Source organism: Peromyscus leucopus, chromosome 12, assembly GCF_004664715.2.
Source record: "Peromyscus leucopus breed LL Stock chromosome 12, UCI_PerLeu_2.1, whole genome shotgun sequence".
Taxonomy (NCBI): domain Eukaryota; kingdom Metazoa; phylum Chordata; class Mammalia; order Rodentia; family Cricetidae; genus Peromyscus; species Peromyscus leucopus.
In genome coordinates this window covers 41141972-41162275 of record NC_051073.1, presented here as the reverse complement: position 1 = coordinate 41162275, position 20304 = coordinate 41141972, and the positions used below count along the sequence as shown (strand labels likewise).

At 43.6% G+C, this 20304-nt stretch overlaps 1 protein-coding gene and 1 pseudogene across 6 annotated transcripts in view; one reads left to right on the top strand and one right to left on the bottom strand.

Annotated features, from left to right (window-relative positions):
- Positions 1–1024: 1024 nt before the first annotated feature.
- Positions 1025–1344, bottom strand: LOC114691961 (annotated as a pseudogene).
- Positions 1345–9055: 7711 nt separating this feature from the next.
- Positions 9056–20304, top strand: part of Senp7 (SUMO specific peptidase 7) — a 108284-nt gene continuing 97035 nt past the window's right edge. For 4 of the 6 annotated variants that reach the window (XM_028867510.2, XM_028867514.2, XM_028867513.2 and 1 more), the window contains exons 1-2: positions 9057–9234; positions 19185–19237. In XM_028867510.2, the coding sequence (XP_028723343.1) occupies positions 9195–9234; positions 19185–19237 (93 nt within the window). In that variant the 5' untranslated portion in view covers positions 9057–9194. Of the gene's footprint in view, positions 9235–19184; positions 19238–20304 lie in introns of all 6 variants that reach the window. The other 2 variants (XM_037209709.1, XM_028867509.2) reach the window with 2 other exon arrangements.

The following is a 20304-nucleotide window of genomic DNA, read 5'->3' as shown; positions in this document are numbered from 1 at the left end:
GAAGTCTTCAGAGAAACAGTGGAAAAGTCATATTGTTGAGGAAAGCATGCTTAGACTTTTTGAAGAAAAGGAAAAGTTATGCTTTATGAATTAGGACTCAGAAAGACAGCGAGGTTTAGCTGTGAAGATCTGCAAACAACCTCACTGAAGGAGGGGTCCCTGGAGTGTGAGTACATCATCTCATTAAGGGAATAATTATTCCTCTCACATCCTTAACATGTCTTCAGTTGAGTCAGCTCTTCCGAGGGGGTGGTCTCCTGTCCAGATGATTGACAGACCCTGTTGTTTAAACTCCCTTTATGATGGATTTACTTATCTTATTTATGTGGATGTGTGTTAGCCTATGTGAGTTTTATGTCCACTACATGAACGCAGGAGGTCAAGGAAGTCAGATCTCCTGGCAATGGAGTTAACCATTTATGAGCTGTCATGTGTGATAGATTCACAACATGCCCCCACGGTTGGGCATGCCCGGCAGACCTAGACACTTCCACCTAGCCAGTTCCAGGTCAAAATAGGCATTTCCAGGTCAAAACATCTCGAGTGACCAGGACCCGTGGCTTTACATGGTTGTGTAAACCGCACAGCGCAACCATGTGATCTCTGCACATGCGTGGCGTAGCCACATGAGTCTGTGTACGCATGTGCAGCCCAGCCTTGATAAGCCGGCACCATATTCCCCGGCTTCTCTCCTTATGCACGTGTCTTTCTGCAGGCCTGAGCACACCTGTCTCTCTCTCATATCTTAATAAAACTCTTGTTAGTGGATTCTGTCGTGTTTCGTGACATTTCCTCGCAGGGTAAGAGCGCCGCCAAATAACTAACAATGTGGGCATTAGGAACCAAACCGAGATCTTCTGCCAGGGCAAGGGATGCCTTTAACCACAGAGCTATCTCTTCAGCTCCTATGTCAATATTATTCTTATTAATTAGCTCTTATTTTATTCAGATACCAGTCTCAATTCACGTGGTCCAACACATTCAAACAGGAAGTCAAATGAAATCAGATGTGAATGATTGTTTTTCAAACATTGTAGCCAACGATGCCACGTTTGCCTGTGACCTTTCTGATATAAAACCACATCCACACCTCAGTGGCCAGCCAACCACTCAGCACAGCTTCCTTAACTGCAAGCTGTTTGAAGCTGTCTGTTTTAGCATTTTGGATTTTTTTTTTTTTTCATGCTCTGAAGAGCCAGCCATAAGGAGCTCAGTAGAGGTCCGGGCAACCAGCTCAACCTCAGTGCAGTGCCAAAATGTAGCCAACTGAGGTTTCAGTTAAATTACAGCAACATTCACCAGCACCAGGGCCTTCTCCTCAAGGTTATGGATTAACTGGGCCATGATCTAGGGTGGAAGTTGGATTAACTCTCTCTCTCTCTTTTTTTAAATCACATTCATTTATTCATTTTATTTCTTTATCCAATTATTGTGCATTTGTATGTATGTGTGTGATCAAAGTGTGACATGGTGTATGTGTGTGTGTGTGTGTGTGTGTGTGTGTGTGTGTGTATGTGTAGGTCAGAGGGCAGCTTTCACAAGTAAGTTCTCCCTTACCGTGTGGTTCCTGGGGTAGAACTCTGGTCATCAGACTTGGCAGCAGATACCTTCACTCACTGAGCCATCTTGCCAGCCCAGGTTACTCATCTTTCTACGATGTTTTGTAGTTCTTGTGTTCTCTGCCTCTCCCCCTCCCTCCTTCCTTCCCTCCCTTCTCCCTCCCTCTTGTTTTGAGGCTAACCTTGAACATATGGCCCTCTTGCCCAGTCTTTCAGTGTTCTAAGGGCACCTCATCTACTTCTCTTGTTAGTTTTATTCCTAAATTTAGGAAGTTGAATTAACTCTTTTTTTTTTTTTTTTGGATTAACTCTTAAGGGAGGAGACAATAACACAGTGGTTCTCACCCTTCCTAATCCTGTAACCTTTAATACAGTTCCTCATGTTGTGGTGACCCCAGCCATAAAATTATTTTTGTTGCTGCTTCAAAACTATAATTTTACTACTGCTATGAATCATAATGTAAATATCTGACATGCAGATGGTCTTAGGTGATCCCTGTGAAAGGGTAGTTCAACGCCTACAAAGGGGTCACAACCCACAGGTTAAGAACTGCTGTAATAGTAACTGATACACTTTAGGGCAGATTAGAATGTCATGTCTTGGGCCAGTCAGTGGCTAAATGTCAAGGCACTAATTACCAAACCTGGTGGCTCAAGCTTAAATCCCAACACACACACACACACACACACACACACACACACACACACACACACACATATCAGAATAAGATAAATGACCACTGGACAGTTTATACGCACACACATAAACACACAGGTTGCTATAGTCCAGCCGAAAAGGTTACAGAGCAGCAGTCTTATAATGCCAAATAAGAGTCCTTTATTTAAGCCACTGGCCGGCCGAGAGCAGGCTCTTGCCACAAAGAACTCCTGGCACCAAAGCAGCCGAGGTGCAGTGGTTCATAAAGGCCTAAACCACAAAACCCACAATGGCATCCTGTAAGGTATAGGTCAGGGGAATCTTCTAAGATGTTTTTGTCAGGACATGGCAGTTATTTTGGTTATACATTCAGCAGCTATCTTGGTTACACATCTGGGCCATGGTAGGGATAAAGGAAACCTCCAATGCCTTACCAATGTGGATACAGTTATCGGGGGCTGGAGGCTGAGGCTGAAAGCATGCCTGAGCAGACACCAAATGGAGTCAGAGTAACATTAGGGCAGGAGGGCTCCATCACCTCACTTCAATGAACACCCTAAATAAATAAATGGATGTTTTTTTTTTTTTTTTTGTTTGTTTGTTTTTAAAAAAGAATAACACATATCTTCCCAGGGCTGCAGAGGTAGAAGTCAAAATCCACTCTTTTGAGCAGGAGGCTTCAATAAAACCATGGTTCCTTTACTTTTTCATATGACATTCAAATCTTGAGGTGTTAATCCCACCAGTTGAGAATAAGATCATCTCCACAATTTAAAGCCAAACTTGAAGCAAGCTTTAATTAAATACTGGCCAGATGAATGGGGTCTGGCCAGGTCCATACCCAGGTTCCTGAGGAATTGTTGCTGGTCCTGAGTCGTGGTTTGCAGCAGCTTAAGTATTTCCCATCAGGTCCAATCAGGGATAAATATATATCCTGACGTATTTCCTCCCTGTGAACCTCCCCTCCACAAGTGTTCAAGCACATCTGGTACAGACGGGTCAAACAAACTTGTTTAGGGGAGTGAAAACATGTGGCTTGTTATGTCCCATAAAAAATAGTCTCCAGCATTTCAGGAACTATCTGTCCTTGGGCTAGGGGCTTGCAGATCAGAGGCATTTTGTTTTATGGATCTCTAAGGGATAGTAATTAAAACTTAAAATGTAACTTTGACTCTCATAGAGGAACAATTGTGATGCTTTGCTTTCTAGTATTACCAGATAAATGGAAGGTGGGGTCCAAAGTGAATTATGATGAAGGGGTCTGTTAGGTTGAAACCGCCAGCTCACTCCTGCTTGATCCAGAAGGCCCCATTCTTGTCTCTCTCTTTCCAAACTGTGCCCTCTCAGAGATTCTCCAACAAAGAGAAGGCACCAAAAAGCCCAGCTTGTGGGGGACACATCATCACCCCCTCACCTACAACCTATATAAGCTCCTTGCTTTAGTTTGTCTTCTAAAGCCTCAATCTCTGGGACTTGAGAACTCATGTTGTACCCATTTCTCGAAACTCCCAGAGACCACCAAGGAGCCAGTTTCTGGTGCAAGCACATAAGGGTCCTTTTATTCAGGTTCAACCTGGGCCATCGCACGGCAGATGGAAGGAAATGTGGCAGTGGTCACGAGCCCAGGTATAGAGAGTTTTTATAGGGAAAAACCACAAGCCGGGAACTGGCAACTTGGGATTGGGTAGGAGGGATATGGGACAAGGTGTTTTTTGAAACTATGGGTCTAGACTTTGGGTGTGAAACCACATTTGAAACCATTGGGTTAGACTTTTGGCTGGGAACCATAACCCGGCTGAACAGGATTATCTGGACTGCTTAGCAGAATTATCTAGATATCTTCAAGGGCCATATTACAAGTTGTTTATGTCCTGACACTATCTCTTGGTTTTTAGTATCTTATCTTAGCATAAATAACTTGAGCTAACTTTCTTTCTCACCGTTTGTATCCACTCTCTGCGTAAACACCTTAAAGCTTAAGCTCTATTTATCTGAATTTTTCTCGGCACCCTCTTTGCAGCCCATGTATGCCCCACACAGAACCATTTCAGTTAATAAACTTATCAATTGACAACTCTGAACCTATTTTCCTAGAATGTCAATGAGCGTTATAGTTGGCCATCTTGCCTCTATGCCAAGGAGTTTCCTTTTGACCCAGTATTTCAGCCTTTTCTGAACAGGGAACATGGGATGACATATTCTCTTCTGGAACTGCTTTGAGCTGGCACTGGGGCACTGTTGTCAGGGCCCCGAAAAGGTTGAAAGGCTGGTCAAAGGGGTATCTGTCAGAAGCATGTGTCTCTCTGACCCAGTAGAGACAGGGAACAATCACGTTGGCTGGGCTGGTCCACGTCAGCTTTTGGCAAGTCCAGAGCTCTTAGTTGTCTGGAGCAGTGTAGTCAGCAGCTGAAGCTTGGAGGTGTCAAGTCTAGACCTTCACACCCAACCGGAAGTTGTTTTGCTCAAATAAACCTGTTGTTATATTTCTTCAATTTGGCTTGATCTGGCTTATTGCATTGGTGGAGAAACCTATTATCAAGGTTACAGAAATCCTATTAGGGTCCTTCATCAATGGCCTCCAGACCTACTAATGTTTTCTAGCTACTTTAACAAATCCAAACTCAAATTCCTATAGTACTGAATGAGTCTTACACAACCTAAACAATCTGTAAAGAGTTCAGAGTTGGAGCTCTAGTATTTTCCAATCATAAAAATAAATAACCTTCTAATATATAATATGACATGAATGGACCTTGATAACATTATGTCAGATGATATAAACTAGTCAAAAAGGACTTGGCTCTAGAGCTGACACATTTATAAAGATAGAAAGTAGACTACAAGTTGGCTTGGACTGTAGCAGGCACTTCAAAACTGCTAGAAAGCATTAACTTCTTAATTGGGCCCAGAGGGTAACTAAAAAACCAGGAAGGGGGGGGCTGGAGAGATGGCTCAGTGGTTAAGAGCACTGGCTGCTCTTCCAGAGGTCCTGAGTTCATTCCCAGCAACCACATAGTGGTTCACAACCATCTGTAATGAGATCTGGTGCCCTCTTCTGGCCTGCAGCCATATATGCAGACAGAACACTGTATATATAATAAATAAATAAATCTTTAAAACAAAAACAAAAAAATCAGGAAGAGAGCCTGGCATCTGTCTGTGAAACCTTAGTAAAACCCTCCACTCTATCCCCTACAGACAAAGAGAAGCTTAAACCAGGATTCCTAAGTGTAGATAAGAACTTAGACCCCTTTTCCCCAGGTGGCTGTATCTGCTACAGGGACTTTGAAAAACACAGAGTCAGGATATTCGACCAAAAGACTAAAAAAGGGAGGCGGGTTGAAATGAATTATATGGTCTGTGCCTTTAAGAACTAGCCTCACAAAGAAAGGGGAGCTCTCTTTCCAACCTCCCTGCTGCCTTCCTGCTTGTAAACTTAGCATACACCTTGCTTTTGCATTTTGTACCTAAAGTCTCCAGTGGTGGCTTTGGGGACACGATCTGGGCATAACACAGGCCAATTTGGGCTATAGAGATCCTGTCTCAAAACCAAATGGGATGGAAATATGATGGCACATGCCTTTAATCTCAACACTGTAGATAAAAGACCCAGACACAGTTTCCCCAGAAACCCAAAAGAGCTGAGAAAAGAGATATCTTTTTTTTTTTAAAAAAAAGATTTATTTATTATGTATACAATGCTCTGCCAGCATGTATGTCTACAGGCCAGAAGAGGGCACCAGATCTCATTATAGATGGTTGTGAGCCACCATGTGGTTGCAGGACCTCTGGAAGAGCAGTCAGTGCTCTTAACCTCTGAGCCATCTCTCCAGCCCGAGATATCTTAAAAATGAGTCAATTCCCCCTTCCTGGAGAGGGTAAAGACAGGTGTTTTCAAAAGAATAAAGTCAGGATGTCTGGTGGTAACTGATTAACTACGAGATGCCCCTCTCCATGACCAGACCCCGGAGATGAGTTGTAAAACTCCTGACAGGGCAAACAGATAAGGTAAAATAAGACAAAGTCCAGGCTCGGGAAAAACTGGACCAATCAAGGATGGACCCGTACTAACCCCCTCCCCTCTAAGAAATTTTATGGGTTTTGCCTATAAAAACTAACTTCCCCAAGAAAGAGGAACTCCTCCCTGCCTCACTGCCCTAAGGCCAGTGAATGCTTGAGATGAGTTCCCTGTCATGACTTGTAGCAGAATTAAACCTTGCTTTTGCATTCTGGTACGCTCATCCTCGGTGATCTCTCTGGGGGTCACGATCTGGGCACAACACTGTCTTTATTCTTCAACTATCTCCTTTACTTTGGACTCTTGATATCTCCGAATCTAGACATGTTAATGAGTCAAGAATTATCTAGAGACTTTTTGTTGTTGTTGTTGTTGTTGTTGTTTTTGTTCTTTTGAGACAGGGTTTCTCTGTGTAGGTTTGGTGCCTGTGCTGGATCTTGCTCACAGAGATCTGCCTGGCTCTGCCTCCCGAGTGCTGGGATTAAAGGCGTGTGCCACCACCACCTGGCTGTTTTAGGGTTTCTATTGTTGTGAACACCATGACCAAAGCAATTGGGGGAAGAAAGGGTTTATTTGGCTTACACTTCCTTATCATTGATCAGCATCAAGGAAGTCAGAACAGGAACTCAGAACAAGGCAGGAACCTGGAGGCAGGAGCTGATGCAGAGGCGGTTGAGAGCTGCTTACTACTGTTTACTGCTGGATCTTTTTTTTTTTTATTTTCTTGAGACAGGGTTTCTTCATAGCTTTGGAGCCTTTCCTGGAACTCACTCTGTAGACCAGTCTGGCCTCGAACTCACAGAGATCCACCTGCCCCTGCCTCCCGAGTGCTGGGATTAAAGGCGTGCGCCACCACCGCCAGGAATACAGCCTGATCTTATTGGAGGCAATTTCTCAGTTGAGGTTCCCTCCTTTCAGATAACTCTAGTCAAGTTGACATGAAATTATCCATCACAAATACTTAATGCACAAATACAAATACTCGTCATTGGGTGGTTTTTGTTTTAAAATTTCTGGCCAGGCCCGGTGCCACGCATCTTTAATCCCAGCTCTCTAGAGGCAGGAGTATTTCCATCAGTTCCAGGCCACCCAGAGCTGCACACTGAGACCGCTCTCAAATGCTAGAAACAGGTTCAGCGTGGCAAACAAAGAGGCAGGCACCCATGCTAACTGAAGTGGCTGGGCAAACTTGAGTCTTCATCAAGAGCACACCCGTTGAGACAGGAAGTGGGTTTGATCTCTATTCTAACTCAGGTGGTCACCTGTGTCTTTTCCCATTGGTTGGGGGCTGACCTCACAGTCTTAAGTCTAGCGGCTATTCTGAAAAGAATTGGCGCACAGGAAATGAAGAGGGGGGAGGGGAGGCACAGCCTCCTGCCATCAGCCTCCTGAAATACCATACCATTTCTGACTTCAACTGGGCGGGAAGATTAAAGCATTTGTCTAAAAGTCTTACAAGGTGGGAAAGAAAAAAAAAAAAGATTTAAATTCCTTGCTCTTGTATAGGGAATAGTAACTGACATGGGTGCTTGACGATAATTTTTTTTTTTTTTTTTTTTAAATTGTGGATAAGGAAGGAAATATCCAGAAGCACCTGGAAGAGTCCAGAGCTGAGAAAAAAAAAGAAGTGGTCTGGACATGGCCAGGGCTATCTGTGAGAAGTGAGAGAACAGTGGAGAGACAGTGAGATAGCAACAGATAGCAGGCAGGGGGGAGGCCTTGGTGTTATAAAGAGTGGTGCTCCGGGACAGCCTGGGGGCTTAGCATACTTCTGAATAGGGACTGTGCTGTAGGCTAGCATGGACTTGATATTCAGCCACAGACACACACACACACATCTATATCAATGGACAGCTGTAAGCCCCATCTGCCAGGCAAGGGAAATGACTCGGAGGAATGCTGGCTTTTATCTAACTGCCAGAAATCTATCTAACTGCTGGGCCAGCACTGTTATTTCTAGACATACGGACTTCCTCTGGCCTAACAGTCCTAAACACAAGTTTTACAGCTTTTGAGAGAAAAGACTCCTATTTGATTCTCTCTCTCTCTCTCTCTCTCTCTCTCTCTCTCTCTCTCTCTCTTTTTTTCCCCCCGAGACAGAGAAGGGTTTCTCTGTGTAGCTTTGCGCCTTTCCTGGAACTCACTTGGTAGCCCAGGTTGGCCTCGAACTCAGAGATCCGCCTGCCTCTGCCTCCCGAGTGCTGGGATTAAAGGCATGCGCCACCACCGCCAGGCTTGATTATCTCTTACATCAAACAATAATAAGAACAACTACATTTTGCTGTTCCTGTTCTAAGTGCGAGTAGGCTTCTGGAGCACAAAATAGCTGGAAATAACCACGGAGCGACTTCTCTACTTCTGGGGCCACTTTGTGAGAGGCGCTAACCGGAGGAACTCGGCATATTTCATTACTCGGCATATTTCATTTCTGCCGACCTCAACTTTAAGGTCAACAGGTTAAAAAAAAAAAAAAAATCGTACACCAAACCGGGCGGTGGTGGCGCAAGTCTTTGATCCCAGCACTCGGGAGGCAGAGACGGGCGGATCTCGGTGAGTTCGAGGCCAGCCTGGTCTACAGAGTGAGTTCCAGGAAAGGCGCAAAGCTACACAGAGAATCCCTGTCTCGAAAAAACAAAAAACAAAACAAAAAAAAAAAAAATCGTACACCGAGCCTCGCCTTCCCTTAGCGACACTGTGGGTGACAATTCCCCCACTGCGAAGGCGAAGGCGCTCCTCGGGGCGGCAGCCCTCCGGGAAAACAAGGCCCGGGAAGTGCTACCCCGGGCAGAGGTGGGCGGGGCAAGGGACTTCCGGTCGGAGGGAGGCGGCCGCTGGTGCGCAGGCGCGACATCTCACTTCTGGCTTTCTCTCTCCCCTCCCCCCCCTCCCTTCCCCAGCCCGAGGGGTCCTGAGGTGACAGCGCCTGGAAGTGCGACGGGAGGAGCCGGAGGAGGAGGCGATGGAGCGGGCCAGGCCTGGGCGTCGGCGATCTTCGGCCGGTGAGGAGGGCTTGCGCGAGGGCCCCGGCGGCCCGTGCTACCTGCGCGGCTTGGCGGCGGCTCCGAGGCGCGGTGGGGAGCGAGCGAGCGAGCGAGGGGAGGGAGGGAGAGAGGGAGGGAGGGAGCGGCGGGGGCGCGCGTAATGGAGAGCTCCGGGGCCCGCGCCGTCGGAGGAGCCTCGGCTGCCGCCTGCCCCTTCTGCACCCCCGCGGTGTGCTCCCTCCTCCCGGGACACTCTCCGGGGTTGTCTCCCGGCGCCCCGATCTTCCCTGGTCCAGGCTAGCCGCGGACCTGCCACGCCTTCCTCGTAATTCCACCCGCGTTCACTTTCGCTTCCACCTACTCCGCGCTCGCTCGATCTCACTTTCCTCCGTGCCTTTGAATTCTTGCCTGGCCGGCTTGCCCTCCCCCCCGCTCCACTACCCCCCCCTATTCCCCTGGCAGGTAGGAGCGGCTGCACGGAAAGGAAGGCGGGGCTTGCCGATCGCCCCGCGGGTCCTCCAAGTCAATGTGCCTGGTGTCCCCTTTTCGTCCGAACAGGCTCTCGTTTAATAGCATTTTTGTTTTCCAGCCTCCTGCATCTTCCAAAAGTGATTCGAAAGTCAAAGGATTCGAAGCCGGGCTTTTGTTGTGTTTAGTCTCAGCACATTTTTTTTTTTTTTTTTTTTTTTGTAATTATTTCAAGGCTTGAAACTCAAGATCCTCTTAAGTTTTGTGTAAAACTGATGTAGAGCTCCGCCCAGTCAAGTTATTGTTATGCACGTCATCTGTTAAGTGCACCTCTTAAGTCCTTGAGTCAAGTCCCGTGTGCTTAGAAATGCAGTCTAGTATGTAGAATAACATCGATGGATTCATTGATTTTCCCCCCCTTTTTTGTTGAGAAAGGGTCTCCCTGTGTAACTCAAGATGGCATCAAATTCGGAGTCCCCCACCCACTCCTCACCCCCGAATGTTGGGGTTACAGGCCAGCTCAGGAGCCCCCAATTTTTATTTTTTCTTTAGTTTTCCAGACAGTGTCTATCTGTGTAGGTCTGGCTGTCCTGGAACTTGCTCTGTAGAGGAGGCTGGCCTAGGACTCCCAGATCCTCTGAGATCTGCCTGCCTATCTATCCCTTCCAGAGTGCTAGGATTAAAAGTGTGAGCCACCACTGGCTGGTTCAGCCCAGCCCGTTTAAAAATTTATTATTTAAGTGTTCATTTTTGTAGAGCTAGTGTTAACAGTTCCAAATCTATTTATGTATGCCCAGTGGCAATGTGTGTGTAAAACTTTTACTGGAGAATGGAAGGAGGTGAGCACAGATCTCTGAGGACTTGGCTTAACAGAATCGAAATCGAGAGATCTCTTCATATGCAATCGATCTTATCAGTATTTTTGTCTGTGTTTTGGAGGGGTGGTTGTCACCATGCAGCTTTGGAGCTCAGTCTCCTGTCTCAGTCTTCCCCAGGGCTCGGGTTGTAGGTGTCTGCCACTATGCTTAGCTTTTTCCTCTGTGTATTTGAAAGATACTAGCTGTTCTTGGCCTTTGAAAGTATAATTATGCAAGACATAAAAGGTGTTTTTGTATGCATGTCTCCACGAATCAGTTTTTAAGATTCCTGATCCCCAACAGGCGGTGGTGGCGCACACCTTTAATCCCTGCACTCCGGAGGCAGAGGCAGGCAAATCTCTGTGAGTTCGAGGCCAGCCTGGTTTCCAAAGTGAGTTCCAGAAAAGGTGCAAAACTACACAGAGAAACCCTGTCTTGAAGAAAAAAAGATTCCTGATCTCTGTGTTCAAGTAAAATTGACATCCTAGAAAAATGCAGTATCTAGTATCATTTGGTCAGTGGTGCCCCTGGCCTTTAATCCCAGCACTGAGGAGAGAGTCAGGCAGGTCTCTATGAGCTCGAGGCCAGTCTGGTCTACAGAGAGATTTCCATGCCAGCCAAGACTATACAGAGAAACCCTGCTTCAAAAACAAAAACAAAAGAAAGAAAAATAAAAATGCAATGCCTAGTATCATTTGGGAGTTTTTTTTTTTTTTTTTTTTTTTGCAGAACTTTAGTCATAATCATAACCTCAGTTCAATGCATTTTCTACTCAATAAATATGTTTCATGTTGGCTTATTACATTTGCATGTGTTAGTGTGTTATATTGAGTTATTAGCCCCCTTTTTTTCATAGGTAAAATCTACCCCCTTCACCTGGTTATATTGATTTATTATATAGTTTATTTGATGTATATGCTTTTGGAAAGAGAATTTTGAGGGTACAAAGTTGCTAATTGGAAAACGCGCTGGTATTTATGTTAGCTATACCTCTGAGAAAGCTCTTTTTGAGTGAATTTTGAGATTAAGACCTCAGATTCATAAAAGACGTTGCTATTTTATGTCACTGGAAAATTTTTTCTCATGACTTCCCTTTGGAAATGTTCATTCTGTAGAGTAGTGTGTAATCAGACCAATTCAGAGATTTAATGTTTTCTAGCCTTTGTTTTCCCAGGATGCCTCTAGTTATATAATGTGAACATTAAAAAATGTTGCTTAATAAGATTTTTGATTTTTCACATGTATATTAACAAAAATATGCTGTCCTGGAACTTGCTGTGTAGAGCAGGCTGGCCTCAAATTCAGAGATCTGCCGGCCTCTGGCTCCTGAGTATTTGGATTAAAGACATGCCACCATTCTCAGTCTTAAAATATTCTTGTTTTGATTTATGTCTATTTATTTATTTTGTGTATGAGTGCTCTATCTGCCTGTATGCCTGCAGGCCAGAAGAAGGCATCAGATACCATTATAGATGGTTGTGAGCCACCATGTAGTTGCTGGGAATTGAACTCAGGACCTCTGGAAGAGCAGTCAGTGCTCTTAACCGCTGAGCCATCTCTTCAGCCCCTGGAAACACTTTGTAGCAGAGTAGTAGTACTCTATTCGAATCTCTGCGGCATCCCCTGAGGCTCGTGTGCTCAGGGGAACTAGTGATCCAATACGGTCTTCATACTCACTTGCTCACGAGCTTCAGCTGGGTCTGAGATCTAGTTGGCAAGTGCCTGAAGATGAGGCTGGTGGACTGCGCCGTCGCTGTCTGCACCCGTGGCCTGACTATACTAAGAACTTCACAGACTTTAATCATTTCAAAAGCTCTTACAAGTGACTTATTATTTCTGATTTATAGGTGGAACTGGGATTTAGGAACCCTAAGCGTCTGTTAGTGAGAACTGGTGTTAGAAACAGGGTCAGGATTAAAAATCTGGGCTCTCAGTGCAGCATCTACAGCTTCATCTCCTTTCACCGCCATTACACATTAATTAGCCCTACTTTGGAAAAATTTTCCATGGCTAAAAACCAGATAAGTTGGATTTAAAACAAGACAAAAGCCTTCGGGATTTTGAAACTCTTTGTGTGCTCCTGTACACTGTGGCTCATTAAGAAAGTGGCTTTCAGAAAAGAAGAAGTGGCTTTCAGGTGAGGGTAGCAGAGAAGGGCTGAAGTGGGGATAGGAGGGGGAGAAACTGATGTAATTCTGTTTCGTTTACAAATATAAAAAATAAAGTGGCTGAGGACTGGTGGGATGGTTCAGTGGGCAGCGATGCCTGCTGCCAAGACTGACATGTGGATTCATATGGTGGCGGGAGAGAGACAACTACTGATCACTGTTCTCTGACCTCCACCTGAGCACTGGACTATGTATGACCTCCCTCCCCCAAATAAATACGTGAAAAAGTAGCCGAGTGCTTCCTGATTTCTTCTTCACGTCCATCTCAAGGGGTTAGTGTACCATGTGCATCAGTTGGTCCAGGTGATGTCTGCTTCGCAGTGTTGGAAGTGTAGTGTGACCTGGACCAGCAAGTTGTTCTTTAGTGACAGTCTCTCAGTGGGGATAAACCAGGGGATGAGAAGATAAAGAGCGGAAAGCTAGGGTCAGAAGGTCTTGCCTATGTCTTATGCCAAGCCAGGTTATTAAGAAGTATAGCATCTTATGTACAGTTTGTAGGGAAAAATGGGACAGAGTCAACAGGAAATTATCACACAACGGGATGAAGTCAGCAAGAAGCCAATCAAGCAATTTTTCACAAAGAGAACACAGGAAATCTCAAGTGCATCCCAGACAAGTGCTCAGTGGCTCTGGGACTGATAACTGCAGCCCTTCCAGGAGGGAAGAGCTGAGTTCTCAGGATCTGGAGAGCAGCAGCTCCCCCAAGTCCTGACCTCAGACCCTCACAGGCCTTGCTAAGCATGTACTTGTTTTAGACAAGGGACAAGCTGGAGTAGAGAAACAAAGGATTGAAAGGAAAAGAATATAAAGACTGATCGGGAAGGGAGTAGGGGAGGAGTCAGTAGAGAGGAAAATGGCTAAAGACATATCAGGTAAGCTGTGTGTGTGTGTGTGTGTGTGTGTGTGTGTGTGTGTGTGTGTGTGTAATGTAAATCAGGCAAGCCAGTTAATAGGATAAGGTAGGTGCTAGAGTCAGGGAATGGAATAGAACTGATGACATGGGGAAAATGGATTGAAGATGAATATAGATAGAATTTGAGAAGCTAATGATACTGTAGTCATGGCTTGCTGTGAAATAGGTATGATGAAAAAGGGTTTTTTATAATAATCTGAGCTCAAAAATAGGTCATATAGGGATTAATAAAGGAAGTAAGTAATTTCAGAGTTTTAAAATGTGAGTTTGCAGCTGGGTGTGGTGGCACATGCCTTTAATCCCAGTGCTTGGGAGGCAGAGGCAGGCAGATCTCTTGAGTTTCCGACTAGCCTGGTCTACAGAGTGAGTTCTAGGACAACCAGGGCTACACAGGGAAGCCCTGTCTTGAAAAGGAAAAAAAAAAAAGAAAAGAAAAAAAAATGAGTGTGCAGTGGTTGGGGTAAGTACTTGGAGAAAAATAAGTTTAGTTTTACTTTGGGTAAAGTGATATGACAGGATGTGGCTTCAAAGGGAGTGGGAAAGTTGGGGGGGCCAAAGGACAGCGAGTTGAATGAGAGGTTCAACAAATTGAACAATTCAAATTGGTTCAACAGTTCAAGAAAATGGGTGAAGCTGGTTGTGTTGGCTAACGCCTGTAATCCCAGCACTTGGGAGGCAGAGGCAGGTGGATCTCTGAGTTCTAGGCCACCATGGGCCACATAGTTCCAGGCAGCCAGGGCAAAATGATAGACCCCATCTCAAAAAAACCAAAATCAAAAGGTTGGGTGAAACTTTTTACCTTAATTCTGACCATGAAAGTTGAAATAGAGGTGTGTAGTTCAGAGGAGGCAAGAGATTAATTCATCGTTTTTGAGTGTGTTGATTCAGGAGGATTTAGTGGGTCACAATGATGGTAGAGGAAAGCTATGAATCAAGAATGAGAGTTCTAGGACCTGTTAGACTTGAGCTGTAAGTAACAGTCACAGATCTGGGTGAGGGAAGATGCTGAGTGTATGGAAGTTTTATTTTATATTGTGACATTAGTATGTCTATACAGGGGCATGATGCTGATTCGATACATGTGTATGATATAGTTATCAAGTAACTTTTTTCTTTTCAAAGATTAGCCATTTTTACATGTTGGGAATTAGGTACTGCTCTAGTCATTTTGAAAATATGGATTGTTTTAAATAGTAATTACCCTCCCACTGCATTGTGGAAAAAAAAAAGAAAAAACCCCAAATCAAAACAACAACCACCCCCCTACCAAAAAAGAAAGAAAGAAAGAAAGGCTGGAGAGATGTCTCAGTCAAGAGGACTGGCTGCTCATCCAGGGGACCTGGATTTGATTTCCAGCATCCACATGGCAGCTCACAACTGTCTGTGACTCTAGTTCCAGGGGATCTGAAGCCCTCTTTTGGCCTTCTTAGGCACCGGGCGTACACATGGTATTTAGACATATATGTAGGCAAAACACTCTTACACCCAGAATAAAACGAACAAAACCAGAGCTGATTCCTCCTCTTTGTATTTCGGAGTTTTTGTTGTTATTTTGAGACAGGTCTCACTATGTTGTTCTGGCTGTCCTAGCTGTGTAGATGAGGCTGGCCTTGAACTCACAGAGATCTGCCTCCCGAGTGCTGGTATTAAAGGTGTGTACCACCACATCATGCAAGCCAAGAGACCTTGGTCAATCTTGAGTCCACTTAAAGATAGGCTTCACAAAGTTGTCCTCCAGCCTTCTACCTCCTCTTGGGCCCATCTCTACCCACATAATTTTTTTTCTGCTGCCCCTCTTCCTTTGTCCATGGAGTACCTTTGGTGTTGCCCAAATAGTCTTGGGTGTGGGGCCCTCCCCCTACCACTGGTCACACCTTTAAAGAAAACTGACCTTCCCTCTCCCATCAACTATCAGTTGTCACTAGTTCCTCAGCTAGGAATGTGACTTACTGATCACCTCTCTCTTCCATGCTGGGATTTGTGTCTGGCTTGCACTTGCATGGGTTGTTTTCTCTGTACCTTGACCAGTTGTGGGGCTCTGTGTTAATCACCATCTACTGCAAATAGAAGCTTCTATAATGAGGACTGAGAGATGTCCTTTCCATGAGTGTAATGACAAGTCAGGAGTGGTTTACTACTATGTCCCTTTAGCAAAATAATTATAGTAGGTTCTCCCCTGGGTCCTGTGAACTGTCTGACCTCAGGTTCTAGGCACAGATAACGGTGTCCACGTACGGGTTCCATCTTGTGGAGAGGCCCTTAAATCCAATCAGAAAGTTGTTCCCATGGCATTCCTGTCACTGTTATACCAGTGGGCATGTCTTGTCAGGCTAGACATTACTTAGCTCACAGAGCTGATTGGTAGGTATGGTTATTGATTCCTTTCCTTTTCCAGTAGTGAGCACAGCCTCTTCCAGCACTATGAAAGCTGGTCTGTAGGGATAAAGCTTTAGTTACAAGATTCTTTGTATTTGCATGTCTTTACTTGTATAGGCACCGTGTAGGTACAGAACACTATTAACATCTTATCAGACTTAACTTGCACCCTTCCAAGTTATTATTCCTTTTTTTTTTCTTTCTTTTTTTCTTTGGTTTTTTCGAGACAGGGTTTCTCTGTGTAGCTTTGTGCCTTTCCTGGAGCTCACTTGGTAGCCCAGGCTGGCCTCGAACTCACAGAGATCCGCCTGCCTCTGCCTCCCGAGTGCTGGGACTAAAGGCGTGTGCCACCAACGCCCGGCCTCCTTTTGTCCTCTATACCCTCTGTTGTTCAAATTGTATTATCATAGATTTATTTTAACTTTCAAGTTTCACAGTTGTGCATCTGATTTCCGTGGAACAGAATGTCTGTGAGATGTATCCATATGGTGCTTAGAAGTAATTCATTGTCTTTTATTACTTTACAGCTTTCCTTGGTACAAATATGTTTATACATTACTAGTGGCAGATAATTTTGGTTATTTCTAGTTTTTGGTTATTAAGGATAAAGAAAGTGTGAACATTCTCATTTCTTTTGGTTATTTATCTAGAAGTATAATTGTTAGGTACTGAGTGCAGACAGGTAAATATCTAACAGACACTGGCAAAGCCGATACACTCGTTTAACTTGTACCGGCAGAGTATTATCCTCTCACCAATATTTGGTAATGTTAGTCTTTTAAATTTTACTTATTGCAAGGGCTATGAATTTCATTGTTATTTAGCTGTCATTTCCTTAATGGTTGTGTCTTGATTTTGTGTGTGTGTGTGTGTGTGTGTGTGTATGTGTATGCGTGTATGCTTACTCAAGGCCTTTGTCCAATTTAAAGATTGAATTGTATTGTATTTATTCCTTTTTCTCCCTTTCTTCTCTCTTGCCTTCCCCTGGCTTGCTAAGCATGTGTTCTACCACAAGTACATACCTCAGCCCAGGGAGTTCCGTATGTCCACTGGTTATGAGTTCTTTGATAGATAATGGATTAGAATTTATGTTCTAGTATGAGACTTTGCTCTCTACTGGCATAATGATGAGTTCAGCTAAACTGAATTTTTAATTTAGATAAAGTCCACTTTATTGATCTTTTAATTTATGGTAATACTTGTATCCTACTTGAGAAATCTTTGACTCCTCCAAGGTTATGAAGATATTCTAGTTTTTATTGTATAAACCTTGCTTTATCTTTGACATTTAAAGATATGGTCCATTTGAAATTAGTTTTTGTATGTGGTATGAGGTATAGGGGTCAAGGTTTGTTTTTTAAGTTCTATTTGGTCATCACATTGCTTCCCTGGGTCTGGGGTGATGCTTACTAAGTAAACATAAGGATTTTAGTTCAAATCTCCAATATCATCATAGAAAGCCTAGCGTAGGCTGAAATTGTGGATAGAGACTGGAAGATTGGGCTCACTGGCTGCTGGCCCCATTCCAGGTCTGGTGAGAGACCTAGCTTGAAAGAAATAAGGCAGAGAGCGATAAACAGGGCACCTGATGTCCTCCTGTTTTCCCCACGTATGCAAGGATGTATGCAACCTGCACACATGCATGCAAACACCCCACATGTCCACATACATGTACTCAAACATACAAACACAAAAAATTGCTTCACTATTATTTATTGGCAAAAATCATCCATTTCTTACTGAACTATAGTAATAAACCACAAGTAGATGACTTGGTGTTACATGTGCATGTGTATACTACCATTTATTTTTATTATGAAATCTGCTATGTAATTCAGTAGGTTACAGTATTTTTGAACAGGATCTCACCATTAGCCTTGGCTACCTTGGAACTTGCTATGTAGATCACCAGGCTAACCTTGAACTCAATGAGATCCATCTGTCTCTTTCTACTGAGTGCTAGGATTGCAGGTGTGTTCCTCTATACTGTGGTTATAATTGCTAAGAAATCTTGGATGGTGTCTGATTTGCTCAGTGTTATTTATATTCATTGCTTATCTGTAGATGTAACCAACCGTCTTATTAAATAAGAAACACAGAACCAGTATAAAAGAGAAAGCCAAGAGGTCAGAGCTCAGAGCTAAAACCTTACCCTTCCTGCGGTGCTCCTACCTCCCCAAAAGAGAGCTACTTCCTGTGTGTATGTCTTTACATAGTCTTTCTGTTCTGCCTTCTCATTGGTTATAAACCCAAACACATGACTGCCTCATCACTGCCTGTAAGTACAGCCCTCCAGGTCTTAAAGGCGTATGTCTCCAATGCTGGCTGTATCCCTGAACACACAGAGATCTGCCTAGCTCTGTCTACCAAGCGCTGGGATTAAAGGTGTGCGCCACCACCGTCACACTCTTGCTATGGCTCTAATAGCTCTGACCCCCGGGCAACTTTATTTATTAACATACAATTAAAATCACATTTCAGTACAAATAAAATACCACCATACTTCTCAGTATGAGGAGCACATGGTAGCCATTAAGTAAATATTTGTGATTGAATGAGAGAATTCATACAAGGAAAACCCACATGAAGTCTGGAAAAGGTTGCTGAGTAAAGAGGGAAGGCACTCCCATTTGTGCAGCATGTGTGCATGAGATACAACTGGAAGGAAGTGCTTTTGTAGGACAATGCCTGCTTCTAGATCATCTCACCTCTGCCCTCCATCATGAGGATTTGCCCAGTCATCTGATTCTACCATGGGTATGAGGCTCTTATAAAGAAATTTCTGTTTAGTCCTTTCTTTTTTGGTTTTTTTTAAGACCGGATTTCTCTATGATGCTCCTCTGGCTGTCCTGGAACTTCTTTGTAGACCAGGCTGGCCTCCCAATTTATAGAGACCCACAGCCTCTGCTTCCAGAGTGCTAAGATTAAAGACAGGCCCCACCACTGCTGGACTGGTTCTTTCTTTTTAAATTGTCCTCAAGCATTGGCTTACTGGAGACATTGGGGACAGTCTGTAACACCGACACATGACAAACTTTTAGGTCTTTAGGCACAGCCCTTTAGTGTCTGTAAAACATCAGTGTATTTTAATTTTAAATAAGGGATAGATATGAAAAGATTCTGTTCATTAAATTATGTCATTTAGATGTTAAATAATGATTTTTATTATGTCTTTGGTTTTTGTAGAAATTGTCACAGAGGGAAAAAGAAAAAAGTCATCACCAGCTGATTTACAGGAGGTATGTGTTAATGTGTTTATCATCTTTGAAATTACATACATACATATATATATATATATATATATATATATATATATATATATAATGGTTTTTTTTTTTTTTTTTTTTTCAAGATAGGGTTTCTATGTGTAACAGTCCGGGATGTCCTGGAACTAGCTCTGTAGACCAGGCTGGCCTCAAATACCCAGTGAACCACCTGCCTCTGCCTCTTGAGTGCTGGGAGTTTTCCTAAAATGCTGATTAAAGTTTTACAGTATATTTTTAATTATACTAAAAGGAGCTGGTCAGTGGTGGTGCACGCCTTTAATCCCAGCACCCGGGAAGCAGAAGCAGGTAGTTCTCACTGAGTTAGAGGCCAGCCTGGTCTACAGAGTGAGAGATCCAGGACAGCCAGGGTGACACAGAGAAACCCTGTCTCGAAAAACAAAAACAATAACAACAACAAAAAAAACAAACAAACAAAAAAAAGAATTTTTTTTAGTTCATTTATTCTATAAGCCCAAATTAGCAAAACAATTTTAATTTTTACTTATATAATGAGTTTTTTAAATCATCTTAAAAAAGATGATCCCCATCCCACATTTTGTGATTTAAATGTAGTAACTTGATTTATATAATATTTGTTTTATTAAATAACTTTTGTTTTTCATCTGTGCTTTTTTATTTACATGTAACTGGAAACATTTTGTATCTTTTTTTTTTTTTTTTAAAGACAGGGTTTTACTATATAGCTCTGGCTGCCCTAGTGCTTACCATGTAGACTGGGTTGCCTCAAACTCACAGACATCTGCTGCCTCCCAAGTACTGGAAATAAAGGCATGTGCTGCCATGCCCAGCTACATGCTTACCTTTAATTGGGAACATTTTTATGTTACGCATTTGTAGGATTTGGCAAAGGATGATGATGAGAGGAATTCAAGAATGCCTTAGATGACCATGTAGGGAACATTGCTTTCAGTATTTGCTTTCATTGGCTTTCTTCACATCTGCACGGGGTGCTTTCTCCATCCAAAATGTTGGATTTAAATTAAGTTGGGTGAATGATTGAGATAATTTTTTTTAAGTTT